This window comes from Chelon labrosus (assembly GCF_963514085.1).
Source record: "Chelon labrosus genome assembly, chromosome: 6".
NCBI lineage: Eukaryota > Metazoa > Chordata > Actinopteri > Mugiliformes > Mugilidae > Chelon > Chelon labrosus.
Window position 1 is genome coordinate 10,137,512 of NC_140342.1, and position 24,738 is coordinate 10,162,249.

At 42.5% G+C, this 24,738-nt stretch overlaps 1 protein-coding gene across 1 annotated transcript; it reads left to right on the forward strand.

The window, feature by feature from the left end:
• Window positions 1–668: 668 nt before the first annotated feature.
• Window positions 669–24,314, forward strand: mast3a (microtubule associated serine/threonine kinase 3a). Its single transcript, XM_084546583.1, has 26 exons — window positions 669–1,320; window positions 3,803–3,888; window positions 5,003–5,075; window positions 7,223–7,304; window positions 9,500–9,657; window positions 11,373–11,448; window positions 11,562–11,771; window positions 12,864–12,965; window positions 13,343–13,475; window positions 14,023–14,120; window positions 14,433–14,518; window positions 14,804–15,012; window positions 15,214–15,352; window positions 15,619–15,751; window positions 15,851–16,016; window positions 16,157–16,258; window positions 16,768–16,890; window positions 17,158–17,270; window positions 17,424–17,605; window positions 18,805–18,926; window positions 19,014–19,202; window positions 19,645–19,868; window positions 20,291–20,413; window positions 20,533–20,669; window positions 20,862–21,046; window positions 21,135–24,314. The coding sequence occupies exons 1-26, from the start codon at window positions 1,235–1,237 to the stop codon at window positions 21,998–22,000; spliced, it is 4,203 nt and encodes a 1,400-aa protein (XP_084402709.1). The 5' UTR covers window positions 669–1,234; the 3' UTR covers window positions 22,001–24,314.
• Window positions 24,315–24,738: the final 424 nt, after the last annotated feature.

Sequence of the window (24,738 nt, forward strand, 5' to 3'; positions counted from 1 at the left end):
TCCAGACACTCAGGGAGTTTCCCCTGCTTTTAAGAGGCTTTAGACACAATAGTTTGTGTATGAGTGAGAGGAAATCAATATATCAGTATGTTTGTGCTTCTCATCTATGACCGTTTCCTTCTCAGAAGTGCGTTTGAGACAAACAAGGAAATTTTTATTTCAAAGGATGTAACAGGATCAGTGTGTTTGGAGCTAAAATCCATTTCCATTTTTGGTTATTTTACCAATTAACTCACTTCTTGCTAAAAACAAGCTGTTGGGATGTGTGTGGTAATTAGGCTGACGAAAATAAATGTGTACCATACACTGGAATAACACCCAGAAAGGGCATTCCTAAAATTATTTACAAGTAAACACATTGACACAAACCTATTGTCAATGAATCTGGGACATTTGAATGCCCTGAAGGTCTGTGCCCCTGCCCACTTTGGACAGTTGATAATCCAGAGCCTAGAATTATTGTGTTGTAAATTGAATATATCATGTTGTAGTTCTTATATAGTAAAACCCTGCTATACTTCAGTTTTGTTATCATTAATGGCGGTATATCAGTATTTAACATTTGAGTTTGGACTACAGTCTGTATGAAAATCACATGAGAATCTGAATATCCTCTGATGAGAATGCAACTTTCAAGGACGTCGGACACTGCAACAATAATAGATATGATTTGCTGCGCACGCTTTACCTTTGATGTTTTTTATTTATTTATTAAGATTTGGATGTAAAGCTGGTGTTTATCGCCGAAAATATACAATTTCTTAGCCTCATTAGCCAGGCGTTTTACTTTCGAACTGCTTATTACTACAGTATTTCCGACAGTTCCTGAAAGCATCATTAGTCCCTCCTCCCTGAGGCGCGCGCTACCGCGACTGCGCGTTGCGGTGGACGATGGTGTAGCTGGAAAGTTTGTATCACTCTTCATATTTATCCCTCGATAATGTCGCATTTCACGGGAGACGGATTCTGTCCGACATTTTGCTGATAACGGGGAAAAGGAGCGTAGTGGACATGACCGTTGCAGTCTCCCGGTACCACCGAGCTGCCCTGCCGTGGGTCTGGGGTCAGTTTGTACCGAAGCTGAATGGAGTTTCTGCCGTTGGACTCGGCGTCTTGGCCTAACCACCGCCAATAATAACAAAACCAAAGGACAGACTCTAACACGATGCTCCCTCTCTAACAAAAGGACACTAATTCTCATATCTGGATTAGCTTTGTCGGGTCACCACCAACCATGTCTGACCAAAACTACTATTGGACCGTGCTGCCGAGCTACAAAACTAGTTTTGTGACTGGGGCCATGATGAAAAGATCGAAAAGGTAACGAAATCCTGCTTTTTAGCAAAATACTTCCTGGATATGCAAACGACACCTGGAAATGCAATGCGGTCTCGACTAAACTGCCGCAAAAAAACATAAGCGATCTGCTCTGCTGTAGTTGTCATCAGCTGTGGCATCCACGGTCTGACGAACAGCTATTTGTTGAACGCTCATGATGTGCTATTAGATTCACAGCACGTAAACGCAACCTTCACCGTGTCCAGATGTCATATTATCCCCGTAGAGCTCACATTGAACGGGCCACTGTCGCGTCTGTGATAACCTTTCGCTTATGTTGCTGTATGTGTCGGTTACATCCGCCCTAGTTTTTGTTTCCGACAGAGAAACGTGGCCATTGTAGACTGTTGTATGTGTGGGCAGGCTGCATTGTCTGCTGCCAGCTGTCGCATAAAGCGACACCAAGACCCAGTGCTGATCGATAATACACTGATGCGGTTAGTGGTACTGTGGCGTTTTTAGATGGGATTTTATCTGCGAGGTAAATATAATCAGCCCTTGCAGTGTTATTAGCCTTTCACGCCCAAGGACTCAGTGTGTCTTTGGCAGTCGGTGAGTTCATACTGATCTTATCATAGATTGTGGTATCTTTATTTCCTTTGCAATGAACCCGATATTTCTATAATAAATTGCTGTATTGCTGTGATTTGCTGTTACGTGTAGAGTGTTATAATATGGCACAAACAGCTAAAACCCACTGCTAATGAGTGAAGAACATCTATTCTCTCATTTCAACTCCATCTACTTTAGTTTTCCTAACTACTATAGTGGGCTAATGTATGTGTGGAATGTCAGACTATACATTTTTGACATTAACTTGGGATCTTTCATCAGTCATGTGTGTGATTTTCAGTAGACCTCTGCAGACATATGAAACATGCAGGCCTGCATCTCAGTGGCCTATATTCATCGTGCTACATGGCTGCCTGCTAAGACCCTACGAGCCACTGTTGTTGGCTCCACATATACTTATCACTGGTTACTGATGATAAAGCTCACTCCTCACGTGGTTATGGTGTGACACAGTGATGCTTTCTGATTTTCTGATAGGAGCAAAATGGTGCAGGCTCACAATGTTTCTGTTGTTGGAGCCGAGTCATTTTGAAGCCAAAGTCAAGCATTTATTGCCCCCCCACCCCCCCCAATTCCTTCTGTTGCTGTGCATCTCTGCCATTTGGTGTCATTTTGGGTTGGGGGCCATATAGTCAGTGAATCTGCCTCAGCACCGACCCAGAAACGTCAGACTCTGTTGTCGTCTCCTCCATTATTTTAGGTCATAGCCAGAGAGAGAGAGACGGCATCGATGATGAAACAAGGGAGCATGATGGGATTACACCCCAGCTTTTGGCAGATCACTGAAAACAAACAGATAATGAGCCAAAAATGTAATCTGAACCGAGACTTCTGTAAACATTGAGTTAGTGGCTTCGCGCAGAAGCCTGCGGGTCCCACACAGGAAGTGGACAAAATAAGATTTGAACTGTAAAGTAACTGCATCATAAGTATACTGTGATCTGTCTAAGGAAGTCATACTATAAAAAAAATATATGTGGTGTGTACCTATATTTGTAAGCTTTTAAAAATGAAGAAGAGGTTGAGCTCTAAAGAACAGATTAGGGAAACTTGCTCTGCCAAACGAAGACAACTGGTCCAGCTAAGAGGAGCTCTGGTAGCAAGAGGAAGGCGGCCACTAGTACAGAAAGAAACAAACTTCTCTCAAGACAACACAAGCAAATGTCAAACACGCACTTCACAGTCTGAGTGAAATCTACACAAAACAAGTTTGGTGTGATCATTTGGTCAGAGCTGCTATATTCATTGAAAATGCGTATTTAGAAAATTGGACCCGGACCTCGGTTTGAGCAGCGGAAGAACATTTGATCCCAGATTTTCTTACTAATAGAGCAGCTTATGTTTTTTTTTTAAGGAACTAATGGTTGTATTTGTCTGTGAAGATGGGTGTGTAATGGTATAAACAGTGTGTCCATGACTCAGTAATGTCTTGGGAGTCATTTGGTTCACTTGTTTATGTTTATCCTTGTATAACAGCCAACCATTTCATAGAATCATGCCTTGTGGCACAATTGGTGATACATCCAGATGTTTCCCATACGCTCACGTGACACAAGACATCATTAAATTAGACTATCATTGAGACATAAACACATAGTCCATAGTCCTTGTCCTTTACTGGGTATTATTGTATTGTTTTGTTCACATAAGTTCTTTTAATATTAGCACATAGGTGTACAACCATTATTGCTGGTGTCATTTCGGTTATCAGTGTAGTTCTTATCACAACAAACAGTTCATAGGTTGATCCTGTTTTATTTATTTTTCTTTTACGCGTCTGTTTACTGCGCTGATAAAAGACCGATAAACAGCTTCTGCCTGATCATGTCTGTAAGAGCATTTCACCAGCAAGTGTTTTCTCTCTCTTCTGTTTGTTTCCCTCCTCCCACAGTTCCCGTAACAAGAGGAGGAGCTTGGCGGTTGGGACTCCATCGCCCACGCTGTCACGGCCGCTGTCACCTCTCCCACTTGCGACAGGTGATTGTGTGTTTATAGTTGTGTGTTTGATTTTTTGATTTTTTTTTTTGGCTGGGACGTAGGTTGGAGGCCTCGTTTGCAATACGCAGTCGTTTAGTTTGTGAAGATGGAGTGATGGGACGAAGTGGTTAATTTGTGGCTTTTGTGTCTCTTGTATGTTCCGCCAGCCTTGTTTGTCCCGACACAGCACATCACAAGACTAGCACTTGTTTCCCTCTGGTGTTTTATTTAGTGTTTGTTGCTACTATATGTAATGTACCATCTTGAGGGTACATTATAATTCAGTGGTTTTCCTTCGCATGACAATAATTTTCATGTGGCTTCCTTCAGGCTGCTCATTCCTTGTTCTAGATGTATGAAGCTGAATGAAGATGTGCTCATTCATTCTACCCATTTTATGGAAAAAAAAAAACAGTCTGGTAACCCATCAGCTGTTGTCTGGTGACTTTGCTTCTCAGTCCAAACGGCCAATGATTCAGGGCTTTCAGGTATAGCTAGTCAGCAAAACAGATTAACTAGCAACCTGATACACATGAATGGAGTTGGAGTTTAGAGACGTCTACAACTGGACTAAGTTAACAGAGTGAAGTGCAACAGCTTTGTTAATGGTATTTGCTTGACAAACATGATGTGCTTGCTTGCTGACATGGTATGACAGGATGTTCTGCCTCTTTGGCTCTCCTTACGTTTAATTTAATTGTCTACATCCATAGCCTGCTCGAAAACGATAGGTCGATACGTCTCTGACAAACAAGCCAGAAAACATTTGGTACCAAAATATGCTACCTGAATATATTAGTGGCTCAGGGTGTGGCAAGTATTTGACCTCATGGACCGACATGTAAGTCATGTGTGTGATTAACAGCTCCCTGCTGTCTTTTGATGCAGCTATTCTTCGATTAGGCTGGGAAGAAGCCTAGTTAACTACTATGGGTGTATAGCTGTAATTAAAAGATGTGACTCTTTCAGGTTGAACCAGTTGCAAAATGTCAGCGTGATCATGTGAAGCATGGGTGCAGCCGGTGTAAAAAATTTTGCATGTTAGTAGTCAAATACTTTATTTCAGCTTCTGCCCATTTGTCGGGTTTGTAACAGATTTCTTTTGTTTCTTTAGCCGGCAGCAGCCCTTCGGAAAGCCCCAGAAATGTCTCTGCCAGCACCTCTGGCAACTTCCAGTTTGCCCGCAGGTAAGAATTAAGGCAGATGCTTTTTAATATGGATTTGGTCTGAGGCGCTCAAGCTCAGCCACATTACCACACTAGAATGTCTCATAATACTTCAACTGGAAAATGAGTGAACCAGATAAAATGCGCAGAAAATTACTCAAAAGTTTCTTCATGCAAAGATCTACAAACTATATTTCCATTTATGGTCCATTACATAGTGGACTACATAGCCAGGCTGTTTTAATGGTGACCTTTTCTCAGCAAGGTTAATGCTCGGTGAAGCCCAAACCAACTTGCACCACCTGAAAAACAGCATCGATATTCTTCCCTTATTTAAGTTGCAGTCTTCTGCATAAACTCACTCAAATAATGGTGGCTACTGAGTTGCATGAATAATGAACATGCCTTGGCGTATTCCCTTTGCCCCTGGAAATGAGGCAGTGGAGAAGCAATCCCAACCAACTGAAAGGCCGCATAGCCACTTGCTGGACATGGGCCTTGGCATTTGTCAAACCAATTAAGGCTGCGAGTCGGTGTGCACGCACATTACTCTGGGCTGCTGTGATTATGGGGAAAAACTGCAGAGCTTGCCCTCTCATCACGCGTCCTGCAACTGTTTATAGACTCACTACGATTTAGAGGAACACTAGTTGGAACTGGCATCCTCATCCAGTAGCAGAAAATAGTGTCCTATCGACTTGCCCGTTAGAACACTCACAGCAAAACAGCAAGTTTTAAGCATAGCCTGTTTCTCTCTCTCACTGATTGTACTTTAAATGACAAACTATGCGTCTCGGATGTCATGGGTTATGTTGCAGTGCAGCATGGCATATTGCGCCATAAGTTCAGGGATGGGGAGGGGGAAGTCTCCTTATAGAATTGCCTTGTGCGACTCGTCTAAATTTATTGAGACTTTTTAAGCTGCAGTGTGTAGACTGATGCTGTGGCTGCACTTTTGACAGCTCCACTGGGGTTATTTGTTATTCACAGAAGCTTTGTAGCCCTGCTGTTTGTGGTTTTGGTACATGTACACGAAGTAGCCACACACGTAATATTTAGCATTAATTGTTATAAATAAAACCTTATGGGAAAGAATGACGTGATAAGGAACTATTGTTTAGCTGCAGCTGTCTCTCTTTTATTATTATTTTTGTAACCTTGGGGTGTGAAGCCTGCCAACATTTCATTTTCGTTTTCCTTCACAACCCGGGCAGTAATTATAACATTGGTTTAAGGCCTTGTTTTTACTCTTGGCCTCTTCCTCCTCACAAGCCTTATAGAACCTCAAAACAACAACAGTAAGTGGGTTAATAACACATTTATCAGACATGATCCAGATGAGAAAGCACGCACATCTAATCTAATACACTTCACTTATTCTCAGAGCAGAACCATCCAGTTTCATCGTGTCACCTCTGATTTCATGTCCCCAAGAGTTGTTGTTTGCAGGAAAACATTTGAACATCTTTGTTACTGCAGATTGAAATCGGTGAAGAAAATTGGGCCACATCCTCAGAGGGAGAGTGCCACATTGGGTGGAAAAATAGGGGGACATAGAACATAGAAGTGTGAAAGGAAACGTTTCATATAAGGGCTGAGGTTTTCTGTTTGTAGTAGTGGTTTGGGTGGGTGCTTTGTGCAGTGTTTATGAGTGTATTGTGTGTGTGCATAATAAGACATGAGCTAAGTGTCTGAAGGTCTCAGTGCTGCAGTATGATAGCGGCTTGGCAGGTGTTCAGAAGCGGCAACAGCAGACAGCCACTGGCTGCGAGCTTTGACAGACTAACAACGCTGTGACTCTGACAGCCAGACTGACTCTGTCGCTATCATTAAACAGCGTCTACTTCTTTTCTCACTTTGTGTCTCCAACCGCCACTCTTCCTCTCTTCATCTCTGTCCTCTGTTCCTCCTTTCTGCATCTACGTAGCCAACTGGCCCGCACTGAAAGGTAAGACAAGGACAAACTGGTGTTTCTTCTTCTCACTAACCCAGATTGAAGCCTTAAATGTTATCTGTTGGCATTTAAACTTGCACTTGCAGCGCTATCGTTAAAATGAGATTTGAATATGTAAAAAGGCAAGGCTTTGAAGATTGGAGTGAGTCAACAGGATGTGTAGGCTTCATACGAGCTACACCTGAGCAGCCTCTCACTTTTTTTTTTGTTTCAGCCGAGCAGATGGGAGACGATGGTCTGTGGCGTCTGTCCCCACATCTGGATACTGCACCAATGCACCCAGTTCATCAGTATCTGTAAGTCGAACTTCTGTCACCTGAAAGATCCTCCTGTCTCGTCTGTCTGTCAGTCTCCCAAGCCTTCATTTGTTATTCAACCTCGCTCCAAACCACTGCCGTGGGAGCATTTACCGTAGCTCCCCCATGTTACTCGCATTGTATCAATCAGTTTATGGGGCTGTGGTGTCTTGTAAACCTTTGGTGCTGACTGACTGAACTGGAAATCCCATCGGATATTACACAGTGAAGGAAATAAATCTGCCTATAAATGGTTGTTGATTTACAGGTGACCCCATTCATGGAGTTAAGCTCTTTTTTTAAAAACGCTCTGCACCTGCTCCGTATTTTGGATAAATTGCGTAAGTGTGTTAGTTTAAACTGATATGTAACAAAGACCTTGTACTTTTGATACTGTCTTTGTATCTGAATTTTTTACACCGTGTAGACTTGGAGAAAGGGCAGTGACAGGGTTGTAGTGCAGAATACTCCAGCATGTGCAAAACAGCAAACACACACAGTTGATCATAGGCTTGACTGGCACACCTGGCACTCCTTACTGTCTCAGACTGACACGGAAAGATTTTGTTGACACACGCGTAAGTAATATGTGTGATATGTAAAACTCAGAGTGACATACTCAACCAAGCTTCAGAACCAGTAAGTAGCCGAAAGTTTGGGCAGCTGCCTGGAAACTGATGTTGGTATCTTTTAATGACTCAGGCAGCCATAGTAGGATATGTCCGACAATGATGATGATGATGTATCCCTGCATCATCAGCCCTGGGTCATATTTTCCAGCTCACAGAGGAAGTGGGTATCAATCCTCAGATGCATTTAACAGAGTTTTACAGGAATTATGTAAAATAATATGGTAACAAATGGACTTTTTTTTTTTTTTTATTATTGGACACAAAGAGATGTAGAGGTTCAGTTAATACATTACCCTCTGTCCCTTGATAATAAATAATTGACTTCACGCTGATATAATTGGAGCTTTACTCTATGACCGACGGAAAGTACAGGAATAAAGATTCCAATCACTAAAATAACACAGGTCTTGTTGAAATTCCCAGTTTCTTTTTCCTGGATGACGTCACATAACAGGGACTGTACAGCAGTTCACATTTCCCCGCTCAGCTCTTCTTTTCGGGAAAAGTCGAATGGAGGGAGCACACCGTGCTGCCCAGCTACCCTCATTGGGTATTTGTTGATGGTATCTATGGCGACTATCTTGCAAAGCCTTTACTGAAACTGCAGTTGGTGGTTCAAAACAATTCACAACAATTCTCTGCTCCTGTGTCATAGCAGTAATTTTGTACAGCCAGCCACATGGCTTGGTGGTGGTGAGGTCAGTCCTCCCCACACAATGCCCCTTTCAGGCTCGCTGTCAGTGAGGTCTTTATGCCGTTCTCACTCGCTTCTGACACGTCTCTAGTTTCCTCCTCGGGGTATATTTCTCCCCTCTTCTTTCTATCACGTCTTCTCTGTCTCCTGTCTCTTCCTTGCTCTTTGCTCTGTTCTCCTTCCACTTTTTCTCTCTGTTATGCTCTTCTCCTTCCTCCAGTCAGATGAGCCACTCTCTTCTCTTAGCTCTTCCTCCAGTGAAACACGAGACCCCAGCCAAATGGGAGTTCTCATAAATTCCAAGCCGTGTGTCACACAGCTTGGTTGGAAAGAGAAAATAAATGCATGCATGGTCGACGCGACGGCCTATGCTTGCTTCCTCGAGGCGTGCTGCAGCAGGAAAGAAAGAAATGCCCTGCTGAAACCTGCTTTAGGGCAGCAGAAGACTAAAGCTCACAGAGCCTGTTTTAAAGATCCTACAGATTCATAATATTTGACTTAACTGCAGTTATTCTCAGCACGTTCTTGTTAACTGTTACGTCTAAATCAGCTCTATAGTGGATGGGGTCCCACAGCTCTATATAGAACCTTTAAGACTCTGAGCATTAACAGGATAATGAGTGAATCACAGAGAGCAGTGGAATGACTCTCATCAGAGGAAGCCTTTTAACACAGGATGTTGTATCATCAAAGCTCTAGAGGCACAACCTCACTCAAATACCAATATGTTAAAAAATAAAATCAAAAGTCAATTATTTTTAATACATATTTACTATATATTCCAGTCCTCTGACTTGTGTACATTCTTTCCCTTTGTCTACTTCTCTCTGTAATCATTCCGGTTTATCCTCTTTACTCTTCCTTTCCAGTCCTCCTCTTCCCAGGAGTTATTGCACCAGTTGCCCTTCCAGCCCACGCAAGATGATCTCCATTTCCTCTTCAAACATTTCCGGAGCACGGAGAGTGTGGCGGACGAAGAGGGAGCCCACCCCTCGCCCCCCGTCAGGCTCCGTTCACGCAGTCTAAGGTAGCTTGGAATTGAATATTACAATAACCATACCAGATGCTGTATGTATGGGCTGTTTTTGTTAAACAAAACCAACTGGCTTCCACTCAATACAAGAGGAATTACCAATTGATTAAATTGGAAATAAGCCTCAGACCTGTACCAGTGTTACTAAAATGACTGCAAGGGCTGCTGTGTTAGCCGTATTGGTTAGCTAGTTAGTTAACCAGACACACATTACAAGTTTTAACATCTCTCTTTCACCAGCAGCACCGTCTTTCTTTTTTTTTTACGTGTATGCGTGGTGCCTCCTCAGGAGATTTTAAAGCCTAAAGTTGAGAGGATAATTCAAACCTGTTGAACAGTAACACCACAAGCGTTGATGAAGGGGAACAAAAAAAAAGTAGATGCTGACTTAGAACCTCATAGAGCCTCCACATCAAATTAAATGCACATCTAAATTAGTTTTACGACGGTTGAAATGATTTGTTAGCCGCATTGCAACCAAAGAAAGACATACGATTGGCATCAGTCTGGTATCTAATAGCAGAACTGTAAACAGAAGATGTGAAGCGGCAGTGTCATATTTAGTAAGATTTAGTAAGATTGCCACTCACCCTTAAAACTGACAGCAGTAGGCTCAGTGTTTTGTAAACATCTTTCACATATGATTAGAAAGAGTGAAATGGTGGCTGGAAAGATTTAAAACTGGTGGGATCATTGTTTGATGTGGCTCTGGAAAAAGGCTCTGTGCCATTTACTAGCAATCCCGTGGATTGGAATATAGCATTTCCTCATCATTTATAATCCCTCTAAATAGCTCTGGTGGTCGGGAATTTTGAGGTTGCTGCAGACTTTTATGATGGGCTGCGGAGGGTGTTGGTAACAACTTTTATGTGGTTGTTTTTCCTGTGATGTGCTCCTATACGTGCCACATACTCCATACACAAATCAACACGCGTCTGTCTATCCATCTACTGCTACGTAAAAGTAAACGTCAGACAGTTTGACAAATACAATTAATGTAACAGACTATCCTAATGTAATTAGAAACACATCCGAAATACTGCACGTGTTGACTATGGCAACAGATGATGGAGTGTTACTGTCGTTTAAAATAGCTCCAGACTGTGTGTAAAGCATTTCTTGCTGCACCCAAATAGTTCCTAAGGGTTTACCGCCCGCTAGTTCTCTCAAATAAAACCATGCTGCATGCACAACTGTTGTGCTCCCCCAGAAATAGTAAAGAGCATGTCACATATTGATACTGTAATTTGTAGCATGCAACACAGTGTAAAGGAGCACCTGGGGTCTCTATTTTTAAGGGTTGGTGGTGACAGTACATTGATTTGTCATGTGTATGGACAGTTTAAAAGGTGCCCTCTTGAAACTGAAGCCCCGTGCACACAACAGATGTGGTCATGTATACTGCAAATGAGAACCTGATCTGAATCACATTAGTGCGCTGTGTTTATGACCTAAGGTGGTATTAAACACTTTCAGTAAAGCATTTGTAATTTCCTCATAAAAGATATTAGAATGTTTGTGTGTGTGTGTGATATTTATCAGTTGTTATTGATTTAATGTGAGCGTTGGATCATTCATTTATCACCACATGCCCTGATCAATTTGCAGATTAGCTTTGTTGTTTTTAGGTGATTCAAATTTGGCATCCAAGACTGATTTACTGTGATATTATTTTTATGACTGCATTTCTGATTATTGTTCTGTTCCAGCCCTGGACGGACCTGTGGTGTATTTGACAATGAAATTGTCATGATGAATCACGTCTACAAAGAACGCTTTCCCAAGGTAAAGAGACCAGGTCAAGATATTTTAGAACTTGAGCCACTCACTGATGTGGTTTCAAGAAATCTGCTACTGAAATACTGTTTTAAATGAAGTCTTCCATCTTGGTTTCCCAGGCGACAGCCCAGATGGAGGGTCAGCTGCTCGACATCATTGCAGAGTGCTCCCCAGGCACTGCTCTGCCCCTGGCTGATGGTGTTCTGGGATTCATTCAGCACCAGCTGCTGGAGCTCGCCAGAGACTGTCTGGACAAGTCCCAGAAAGGCCTTGTCACCTCCAGGTACTTTGTGGAGCTGCAGGAGAAACTGGAGAAGCTGCTGCACGAGGTGGGTCTTTCTCCTCTCCGCTTTCAAAACATGATTTTCTGTATTTCCCATTTTCTAAGATTTTGTCCACACATTCTTTTTTTCAGTCACTGTTTGTTCCTTTTTAGATATTACGTGTGGATTGATTGTTGGTAGCTCAGATTGCCCTCTGGGACATTGAATTCTATACGGTAGCTGCACTGGGAACATTGAATTGCAATGTTCTGTTTGATTTGTTCTCATTTGTGCTGCTTTCGGTACATTGGCCAGTCATAGTTTTGTCATTTTGTATTATTACAGATGGATCTGTGCAGCGGTCAAGTGTTTGATTATGCAATGAGTTATTACATAACTTATCCAGCAATCATTTTACTGCAGAAAATGCTGCCTTCTGCAAAACAGATTACAGCTTCCTGGTGGAGACTCAGACTCCAAATGACTGATCTTTTCACTCAGAGAGTTGGATAATTTATGGGTTCATTTTTAATAGCGCCACAGCCACAGTGCTTCTATGTATTCATCCCTTTCATATATAAAGAGCAATAACAATTATTTTGTCTACAATTTCGACAGTAACGGTACTTCTGTAATTATTATAATCGTTTACTGTTTATTTTGAAACACATGTCCCCTTCTGTCGCAATCTGAAATCTATATTTGAATGTAGAGATTTGTCCTAGTTTCTGTTTATAATTCTGTTTACAACTTTCCGTAGACCACACCTTTAAAATCTAATCTTGTAGCAGGACAGACACAGAGCCTGTTTCAAACTAACACCCGACTAACCTGAACTCTGACTGACATCACACTTTAACCACCTCTGCAAAACATTTTTGAGCCCGCTGTTTGATCAAGGAAAGTCACTGTTGGACTAAGATATGGAGACAATGAGTCTCGATAAAAGTGTTTTCTATTCTTCATAAATCTGGCAGTATTGATGCAAGATGTTGACATACCATGGCCATGATCCCTTTAAATCACCGACAGATAATGTAAGAAGATGAAATGGACGCTAAAAATATGAGCCAGGCTGAAGTGCAGCCTGTGGATGAGCTGCGCCAATTGGATTAAGTCACAATACTAATCCATCACTCTTTGTTCTCCTGTTGTCAGGCGTATGAGCGTTCAGAGAGCGAGGAGGTGACCGTCATCACCAAACTGGTCAAGAAGATTCTCATCATTATCTCCAGGCCTGCTAGGCTCCTGGAGTGTCTGGTAAGACTCACTGGCAGATTCAATAAAAATCATAGGGTTAATGTTATGTTCACATGCACAGAGCCAAATATCTGTCGCAAAACGTGTGACTCACATGTACTGATGATACACTGCAGTAATAATAACCCAGTTGCATATTGGAACAAGCCAACAACAAGTTTACATAGCTGTACTAGACGGTGTTTTGAATAGTAGTCGAGCTGCGTCCTCAGCTTCGTATGTCACTTCCCTTTGACCACCAGAGTCAAGCCACCTGTTGCAATCGCACTTGATGTCTGTAGTGTACGTCATTTTGTTGGCAGCTGTACTTTGCATTGTTGGTTTCTTTGTTTTCCTGATATGCAAGTTACAACTTTTCTATTTTACATATTATCCAGGAGTTTGATCCAGAGGAGTTTTACCAGCGTCTGGAGGTTGCAGAGGATCAGGCCAAAGTGGGACAGGGCATTAAGACCGATATTCCCAAATACATTATCAGCCAGCTTGGACTCAACAGAGATCCACTGGAAGGTGCAAGATCTATTTGTTTTTAATGATGTCTGCATTATTTTGGTCTTATTTAAATAGGTTTTTGCAGTTTTAGAACAATAATGCTTATGGCTCTATTCCTGCTGCGGTTTATGTCTTCTCTTCTGTTGTTGCAGGGATTCTTACTTTAATGTCGCTTTAACATTTAATAGATTTTAATGAAAACAGCACTTACATTTCATTGTTCATTGCTCAACTTAATAGTACTTGAACTTTACTATCTTGATGTTTATTTTCAGGTTTTATTTGTCTGTTCATATTGAACGAACCGAATAATGTTCCCTTGGATACTGAGTAAAGCACTGCTCTCCACAGTTATATTCTGCACAGCGGAGCTTAATTCAACTTAATTTAATCCCTCAGTTTGAACAAAAACTGACAACAAATCTGTGTTGGGTACATTCGCAGATGTTTTTTTTTTTTTTTTTTCTCTTCTCAATCAAGCATCATCACTGGAGCTGAATAAGGACTTGTTGTCCTCCGTAGTGTTTATGTAAGATGAACTGAATTTAATTATCTGCTGTCACAGAGATGGTTCATGAGATGGTTCATTTGGAGCAGACGAGTCCAAGTCACAGATCAGCCAGCAGAGAGTCTGATGACACTGGAGAGGCAACACCTGTACAGGTAAAAGCTCACTTTAAACAGTTAAGTGTGTATATAGAATGAACTGAATTCACTGTATTGATGGCTTAAAGAGTGGTGGTTGCAGGAGATTTAAAAGAGTAATATAAAGCTTCAGTAGGCAAAGCTAGACAACACAGAGGGGTTCCTTGGATAGATGCAGTTAAAGTGGTGAATGGAGAAGCTGAAATTCTTCAAATTATCATTATGAACTCATGAAGTGTGAGGATCCCTGCTTTCCATAAGTGATGCAGCAGCCTCAATCCTTTTATTTTCCTTCTTTCTTTCTTTTTTTTTTGGGTGTATGTAATTCAGAGCCGAGTAGCCTGCACCCCTCCTCGAAGGAAACCACTGGAGAGCGACTTTGAGACTATAAAGCTCATTAGCAATGGCGCCTATGGGTGAGTAAGACAGACTTCTTTGTTTGCGTGTGACTGACTCAGTCACTTTGTGGACACCGCAGAGAGCCATATAAAAGCGGAAAAGAAACTAAAATGAGGATGTGTTGCTTTTGTATTTTTGTGTTTACACTAAAAATCTGTCTGCAATATTTCATCTCAAGTCTGAACTGATTTAGTGAGTGGTGCTCATGGCTGCTTGTTGTCTTTTCTGCCTCTTTTATAGATATAATATAATGTAATCTAACCGTCTCCCTTTTTTTCCTTCATTTCCTTCCTGTCATGCAGGGCTGTATTTCTGGTGCGCCACAAGGAGACCCGGCAGCGTTTCGCCATGAAGAAGATCAACCGGCAGAACCTGATTCTTAGGAACCAAATCCAGCAGGTGTTTGTTGAGCGAGACATCCTCACCTTTGCTGAAAACCCATTTGTGGTTTCTATGTATTGCTCCTTTGAAACACGGAGACACCTCTGCATGGTCATGGAGTATGTGGAAGGTAGGTTGTATTTCCATTGTAGATACATTCACACCGAGTTGCTGTGTGGCTATTGAAGTGTACTTGCCAGGAAAGCAGCAATGTAAAACTCAGTTACACATTAAATATAAAATTCCCCTCTTCACACACAAATAAAAAATAGACTAAAGAAGACTACTTACTTGACTAAGTCTGTCATAACAACCATCTTTGTGTTTTAAGGTGGAGATTGCGCCAACCTGTTAAAAAACATTGGCCCTCTGCCTGTGGACATGGCCAGGATGTACTTCGCCGAGACTGTCCTGGCTTTAGAGTATCTTCACAACTACGGCATTGTGCACAGAGACCTCAAACCTGACAAGTGAGTTCCTAACCCATGAAACAAAGAGAATATTTTCACATACTTTTCTGCGACTCTGCTTCAAGGCAGCACTTATTTACTTTAATGCTTTCATCATCTTTAGACTTCTGATCAGCTGTAAAAGGCTGGCGATCTCTCTGAAGTTACAGCCGATCTTTTTGAAAGATTCAGCCTTTGATTTTTTTTTTCCTGAATATAAAATTAAAGTGCTTTGAGGTTAATATTTGATGTAACATGAAACCTTTCTGCGTTTCCTTTCTTTGTAGTTTGTTAATTACCTCCATGGGACACATTAAGCTGACAGACTTTGGACTGTCAAAGATTGGACTAATGAACATGACAACCAACTTGTATGAAGGACACATTGAAAAGGACACCAGAGAATTCATTGACAAACAGGTTTGTCTCTTCACATCTGGTCTTCATCTAGTCTCTTGTGTTCGCAGCCTTAGCTAAGATCAAGCTTTTCCAACCGTCTTTTAATTTCCTTCTTAACAGGTGTGTGGTACTCCAGAGTACATTGCTCCAGAGGTGATCTTGAGGCAGGGCTATGGGAAGCCTGTAGACTGGTGGGCCATGGGCATTATCCTTTATGAATTCCTTGTGGGTTGTGTGCCTTTCTTTGGAGACACACCAGAGCAGCTTTTTGGACAAGTGGTTAATGGTAAGATATCCTTAAACTTAGTACACTGTTGTATGAACTCTTCTATATTCAAGTCTGTATAATTCAGTCTAGTTTCAAATTTACACACTTTGTCTCCTAAGTCTATTTATTGACTCACTGGTATGTGCTTCTATGTTAAGATGATATCATCTGGCCAGAAGGGGAGGACGCTCTGCCAGCTGATGCTCAGGACCTCATCACCAGACTGTTGAGGCAGAGCCCTCTGGACCGCCTGGGAACAGGTTGGTGGCAGTCTGATTGATGATGGAAGGATGGACAAGGCTCTCTGGAGTATAGCCTACTGGGCCCCAGGTTGCACTGTGCTGTGTCCTCGTTACGGCCAAGAAAAGGCCCAAGCCGATTTCTTGTCACCGTAATCTGTAAAAATTTGGGAACAGCCTTGACATGAGGTTTCTCACCAGGGACAGCCGGTACAAGCCAGATGAGAAGAATTTTAAAGTAAAGACTTTTAAAGTCGCTCTTTCAGCCACAGTAATAGGGACTATATGTCTGCTCTGGTGCCGGTGGGCATTTTGGGGATTTATTTTATTGAGACAGCTCAACAAACAAATGTTTGAAGCTTACATTTAGCTGAGGACATTGTTAACCAGACTTGGTAAAATTGACATATACAGAAATGTCAGAGATGTAGACTAGGTCACAATGACGGGTCAATATGCCATTCTTATCATTTGACTAGATGTTCAATATGGGGAGCCATTGAAATCAAACTTAAGTGTTTCTCCTCCAGGTGGAACCAATGAGGTGAAGATGCACACGTTTTTCCTGGGCCTGGACTGGAATGGCCTCCTGAGACAGAAAGCTGAATTCATCCCTCAACTTGAGACTGAGGAGGACACCAGTTACTTTGACAGTATGAGGTTTTATTGACATATAAACAGAAAGGGCCTTTTCTTAGCTATTCCACAAATATGTACAGTATCTCTGTCTGCACACACACAGCTGAACCTTCACATACTTTTGTAAGAAACACAGAGGTAGACGTTACAGTGAGATGAGGCTGTCAGAATAATATACTAATACCTAGGTGCAGAGTAATGCAGGGTGCCAGATTTAATTAGGATGAAATCAGTGTCACCAGTTTTCATTATTTAATGCACTGCGGCTGTGTTCCCTGCAGCCCGATCGGAGCGCTACTGTCACCTGGACTCAGATGATGATGATGAAACCAACGATGATGAATCATCGCTGGAGCTCCGACAGTTCAGCTCTGTAGCCCACCGCTTCAGCAAGGTACTTCTTACTCCTCTGATAGATGAGACTGATTTCATGTTGATAACTCTTTTGACAGAATTAAACATTGGTGTGACTTATCTTAACTGAACATGTAAAATGAATAAATGTTCACCGTTAATCCACCTCTCATGTTTTCCTCCTAAACTCTAGGTGTACAGCAGCACAGAGCACCTGTCCACCTCCACACCATCCAACCAGAGCCTGTCGTCGTCGGAGCGAAGCCACAGCGAGGAGAAGGAGGAGCGATGGGAGGGCAGGGGAGTCCTTTCCCCTGGCGATGGACACAAACACTTGGCTAGCGGAGACAGGAGGACAGATGGACACAGGGGGAGGTGAGAGCATGAAACGAGATAGAGAGAATGATGTCCTCATTATGTGAACACAAAAATGACAGCCAGCCCTTCTCACCATTTTCTCCTCATTAGCTACAGATTTTATGAAAAATGTGAGAAGGAAGTATAAGATCTGTTCTCATTAGGAATGAAGCACTGTATGTTCAAGTAATAGTTAAAATAGTCTTTATTGCCTTGTTTTAAATTTTACCCTGGTGTGTTTCTTTTTAAATGTGCTTTGTATATGAGCTGGTATGAGTTCTCTGGACTATGCTCTTGACTGCATGTCCTATGGAAGCTTTACATTGCCCAGAGGTGTGAATGACAGTGACACATTTGCTGATTTCCATTCAATGTGCACTGGGATAGGTGTCAGGCCATCGATTAAGCCCAAGTTATGCTTCCGCGTTGACACAGCGCGAGGGGGCGTACGGACCTATTACGTCCTTGCGGACCCCCGTACGTCCTACGCAAGGGCCAGACGTGCACCTCCCAAAAATCCTCGACGCGCGTCGAGGCGACGCAACAGCAACGCAGCAGCAACGCAGCGGCATTGGCTGTGATTGGTCCGCTAACTACATCCGCTGGAGACCGCTTTTCCGGTTTCCACTCATAAACACCGAATAATAATAACTTGAATAATTTGGAGCTCCAACACTCCAGTCTCTCTGTCTCGGTGTCCATCGTTCACTGTGACTACGACAAAAGCCGGAAGGTAAATAACTATACGAGGCGAGATACGTCACAAGAGTCTCGGTCGGTCGGTCACAAAAAATCATAGCGCCCTCTACCTGTGTGGCATTGAATTGCATTTCGACACGTAAACCCCACGCAGAACCATCACGGTCTCACGACTGCGTCCAAGCAACTGCGTGGCCATTGCGTGACCATTGCGTGATCACTACGCGGAAGCATAACCCAGGCATTAGTGTTAGCTGTTAAGATATGAAAGGCTGAGATGACTTCTACAGACAAAATTGTGGTTTTAAAGTCAAAAAAGTGACAAGAACTGGAATACAGCAGCTTATTTACCTGCAATAATGTGCCAGAAAAAAAGATTACTACATTTTTTTTGTCTATTGTGGAGAAGGGATGTGTTGCTAACCCGTAGTTTAACTCATTCTTGCCAACTAGCTAGCTGATATCGCTGGTATTACTGAACTCCTTTGTTGTATTTATCTTTCTTTTTACATTTGCAGTCTCCGTCCTCGTGCTTCATCCAGTTCTTCACAGTCAGAGCGCAGCGCTAGCCCGCTAGTAATGAACAGCACCCAGAGCCTGGACATCATGCCTCGCTTTGCCATCCCTGCTGATGAGGAGGGTAAGTTGGATTGCCGTAAAACTCCCTTCTTAAGTTATTTTTCTGTTGTGAAACACTAGTGCTCATCCTCCATATGCCCGATCATAGATGGGATGGTTTCCAACCTGAGGCGCATTCGTCTCCGGAGTAACAGCACAGGAACCAGACCGGCTTTCCGGAGAGGGGCGTCACGACGTATCGCCCACCAGCTGGAGACACCAGAAAAACCCAGATCCCCATCTGCAAAAGTCCCCAAGTCGGCGTCTGTCTCTGGCCTTTCTCTTATCATCACCCCAGGTATACAGAATAATAATAATCTGTACAAAATGTGTACATCAATACCAGGCAGGCCAGACTTGGATTCTGTAAACTGTTAAGGAAAATAAGTTAGCATGTAATATTTTAGTCATTTACCTGGGTTCTTCTTGAAGTTAGTCTGGGTTCATTTACTTGCTCAGAGTTCTAACATATCATGTTTTTTAGTCTTTTAGAGGCACGAAGGCGGTCTCGCTGTAGTCACAGAGAGTATCCATGTGTTTACAGTGCCCTCTACAGCCTGATGTTGTGTAATTTACACAGCCAACACACAAACCAGACACTGTGATTTTTTTTTTTTCAATTATTGTTTTTTAACTAAGAAAGTTTGACAGTAACTTCCTCAATACTGGATGCTGGTAGCTGTTCATACAAATCCGAGACACAACTGATTTCTTTTCTTTTTTTCTTTCTCTTAAACCAGACGACTCAGCTGGTCCTCCTACGAGCCCCAAATCGTCTCTGTCCCTGTCATCCAACCCCTCATCCAGAGACTCGTCTCCCAGCCGGGATCTGTCCGTCAGCATCAGCTGCCTCAGGCCTCCCGTGGTCATTCACAGCTCTGGAAAGAGATTTGGTTTTGCGCTCCGAGCTATCAGAGTCTACATGGGAGACAGTGACGTCTACACTGTTCATCACATGGTCTGGGTATGTATCCTCATCTCAGACGCAGATTTACTGCATTACATATTAAAATGAAAATTGTTTGTTTAAAGTCTTCAGATTTTTTTTTTGTTGTTAGTATAGTATTGCACATAGGCATAGCAGTGAACATAGGCAAGATTCAATACCAGGCAAATTTTAAAGCGACTCCTTATCAAGTCACTTGTGTATGTTATTGTTTTTAGGTATTGTATGTATTTTTATTTATTGATGTTTATAATAGTCCTAGTGTTCTTATGTGACTATTTTTCTTCACTGAGCAACTTGACAAAAAATACTGGTTGCACTAATTGCATAGAGCTCAAAAGGCCACCAGGACACAGCCATGGTAACAGCTGATTAGATGGTTGCATGACCAGCAATTTTGAGGATGTGTGTGTGTGTGTGTGTGTGTGTTTTGGGTTTAGAGTGTTGAGGAGGGTAGTCCAGCACACGAGGCAGGACTGAGGGCAGGTGACCTCATCACTCACGTCAACGGGGAGTCGGTCCAGGGACTCGTACACACTGAGGTGGTGGAGCTCCTGCTCAAGGTAAGACATGCTGAAATATTTATCTACACACACACACACTGCATATGTAGGTGACTGAAATTATGATCATGTATCATTTTATGACTCAGGTGTTAATGTTAATGATCTTATTTCAACAGAGTGGCAACAGGGTGACCCTGCAAACCACTGCACTTGAGAACACTTCAATCAAGGTGGGCCCGGCCAGGAAGGCGAGCTACAAGGCCAAGATGGCCCGGCGAAGCAAAAAGAGCAAGAGGAAGGATGGACAGGAGAGGTACATGAGAGGAGAATTAAGTCATACCTGAGACATTGTTATTTTACTTGTGTATTAATCTAATTATTTATTTTCCGATCGACATTATAAAGCAGATATTCACTGACCTTAAAAAGCTAGTTAGACATTAGACATAGAGCGAAAACAAATCTGTAAACCAAACGCTGACTCCAACTTTTTTTTCTTTTGCAGCAGGCGACGTAGTATCTTGAAGAAGCTGTCAAAGCATACACCTGCTGCACCCATGCAGAGCAGCCGCAGCTTCTCTTCAGGGTTCCACCAGTCCTCTAGTGATAGCCTCTCTGGGTCCCCCACACAAAGTCTTTCTCCTGGGCCTTCTACACCCTGTCGCTCCCCTGCTCCTGACCACTCTGGAGGTCAGTGATGACGCCTTGCACCTATTAAGAATCCATATAGAGTATGTTTTTTTCAACTAAATATTTTATCTCTTTCCCTTTCTGTCAGATTCAAGTTCTTCTCCTTGCTCCAGTTCTCCCAACTCACCCGTACCACAGGCTCGTCCCAGTTCCCTTCATGTCCTTGGTCGCTACACGAAAGCTGGTCGTTGCAAGTCCACCAGCAGTATCCCTCCTTCACCCCTGGCCTGTATCCCACCACCTCAGCCTCTCTCTCCACAGTGCTCTCCATCCTGCCTCCCAAGTCACCCCAAGTCCCTACAGGGATTCCACGGTAAGACATTGTCCCCTCCCACCATTGCCCGTCATTCTGTGCGTCCCCGCAGCGCAGAACCGCCGCGCTCACCACTGCTCAAAAGAGTTCAGTCAGCAGAGAAGCTGACAGGAGACAAAATGACGGGGGGTTACCACGTTGATAGGAAGGCTTATAGCACCCGCCGCCACACCATGGAGGTGCCTCTATCTGAGGGGGAGGGGCTGGAGGATGTAGAGGGGGACACCGCCACAGGGTTCGTCTGTGTTGGTGAGCACGGTCGCCAGGGGCTGTTCATTGGAGGGCAGAGAGGACACCAGGACACAGGCAGTGGAGGCAGTGAGCACCACCGCTCCAACGCCTCGCCGCAACACCGCGGCAGCAACCACCATTCAAAAGAAGTGGTGGTGATGAGGAAGCTGGCTCTGTCAGAGCGAAGGGACTCCTTCAAGAAACAAGAGGCCGTGCAGGAAGTGAGCTTCGATGACTTGGACGAGAGAGAGGCGACACCGAGCCCCACACCTCCGGTCACACAGCCAAATACGTTCAAGGCATCCTGGATCAACACGTCCCAATCAGAGTCCAGTGTGAAGCAGGGAGGAAGAGGATCACATGGTACCACACAGCAGAGAGCCAAGTCAAAAGACAAAGAAGGGTTTTAGTTTTACCCTTTGCCAGGGTTAACAGGTCAATGAGGTGAAGTCTTTGACCTGCTACTGTACTTATTTGAAGACCTTGCATGTGCCCAAGACAACTGTGACCAAGTCTCAAACCATCACAAGCAGCTGCTTGAAGACAGAACAAAATAAAATGTATGTTTCTCAATAATACATGCATCCTGCAACACTGTTAACAGAATAGTGACAAATTATGTTTACTTCCAAGTTGCTTGTATTCTCTCTCGGTTCTCAAATCACTGTGGCACCTGTAACTGATATATTTTGTAAATAGTTTTTGTTTTAAATGAAGAAACTTATTTATGACTTTTTATGCTCACCTTGTTTTAGGTTTTTTTTTTTTTTTTTTTTTTTGGTTGCTGAAAATGCCTTGGATGCTTCAGCTGTTAGTTCAGGAATCGCACAAGAGAAAAGCCAGGCATCAACTTCTGAGTGTGGTCTTATAGTAGGTCGTGATGAGGAGAGGTAATATTAGTCAATATTGTAACATTTTTTTTTATACCGCAGTGTGTATGTGAGAGTGTTGTTCCGTGTTCAGATTGGATCTTAGAAACAAACTTACAGTGTTTGTCCTGCACCAAATGTACTATAAATTTCACATATTCTGTGCTGCCTCTCCTAAGAAATCCATCATGCAGATTGTCGTAGTAGGTTCATTGTTTCAAAATACAGGGCGTATATATATGTATAAAACAAAAAAAAACAAAAAAACATCACCGTCACAATACTTGGAATCGTAGGCGTGGTGCCAAAGCATGGGTTAGCCATAGGAACCAGTTAAAAGGGGTACTGTAGTTGTATATAAGAAGCTTCTTGTATGCATGGGCTCTACTGCCACTTTCTGTCTGTCCTGTAAAAAGTCCTCTAGCAGCTGTCACGACCACACCCTGATCAACATGCAGGTGTGTAGATAGAGCTTTGATAGACTACCTTCGGAAGTCAGGCTGTTGTGTCTGTCCTCTAATGGCTTGTTGAATCAAGCCTCCGTCCAGCTCCTTACGAACATAATCTATCCGAAAGTGTTTGCACAAGTCGTAGTAGCCGTTTAACCATTAGACTCCATGAATATTTCAGGACGATCTTTCTCTGTGGGATTCAATACTTGTACAGTGGATGCAATGAACAAACCTGGCTCACTGTTTGTTTTTTTGTGCGTATTATGAATGAATGTTTACATTTTATTTGGAAGTTTCTGTGCGTGGACTTAAATTATTAGGGGAAATTAAAGAATGACAGGGAGTGGCAGAGTTCAACCAGAAGTCCTGAGTGGGTGAAGGAACGAGTCAACAGTTATCTCCTTTTGTATATTTTGACATGGATTCAGTCTTGTTGCAGTACTAATAACATATGCTGTTGATGTATATTGTGTAAACAATGGTGGACCTTATAACAGCCGTCAGTGGTGTTTGTTTTTTTTTTCTTTTTAAAGTGACCTTGTATGTAGATGGACAGACTCGGATCAAATGTCTCCTGAGTGACATGAACCTAATCCAATCTGCAATCCGATGAAAAAGGAGTTTTCTAACATTTGGGGAAACGGACAGGCCTTGAATTAATATGAGCTTTAAATTGTGATGAAATATAACCATAACTCGGTTTTCAGTTGTGTATTATTTGATTTATTTTTCTTTGATTTGTGTTTTAATACCGAAACTGTTTGGATCAGCAACTAAAACGCTTCCAGTCTGAAACGGTTACATGGAAGAATTTGTTGACCTCACGGTTTTATGAAGGCTCACATTTTTGTTTTGCAGAATTAATGGAGGTTTTAATATGGGATTATCACAATGGACCCTGAGTAAAGGGTATAGATCGCGTGGGTTCAAATACTATGACCATTTTTCACTGTACTGTATGGAAAAGGATGTTTGTGTACGTGGGATTTATCACTGAATTTCTGATGCAATATACATTTTGACGTGTTCATACTGTAGGGTTTGATCTTTTCATTTTGCACACCCCAACTGAAAATGAATCTCCTGACATTACGTTGCATCTGCGTGTTACACTCTTGCTTGAGATCTCGGCAGCAGATCCGTACCAGCCGTTTGTCGTCTCTCATCGAATGAAGCATCGCATCTTCACGCGGGTGCACAGCTGCCGCCTGACATGTTTTCCACACGTGTGTATTAAATTTGTTGCTCTCCGCTCGACCCTCTTCTCCCCATACTGGCCTTTGTGAAATGCCTACCATGTGGGTATCTGGTGCAGACTGGTGTGACAGTGTCCGTTTGCTCTTGTCTTAACAGTGCTTGAAATAAATGAATTGCGGAGGACTGGAAAGTCCAGAACTACAAAATGTTTGCACTTGTCATCTGTTGCTTATCCAACAATATTTACACTTTTTTCAGTGTCATAGATGATCTGGATCTGTCTTAAGTGTTATTGTGGTCATACTTCAAGAAGGTTTCTGGTAATAGTGACTCACAGGTCCTTTATTTTATCCAACTGGAAGAAACAGACGTTCATATTTAGTAGACTCACTGAGTAAAATACACAGATTAAAGAAAGGTTTTGTCTTCTACATCCTTAGTTTCTCCTCACATTAAGTGTAATCTAGCCACAAGAAGCTGCGAAAAATTAGCAAATAAATTGAGAACAAGTTTAAGCTTTGAGGTAGATTGTATTAAAAAGGGAATTTATTCTGGGAAGATGTCCTTATTTAACCCACTGAGGGATTAAACAAGGATTTAGCATGTGGTGCATTTTTTCCTTTTCATAGG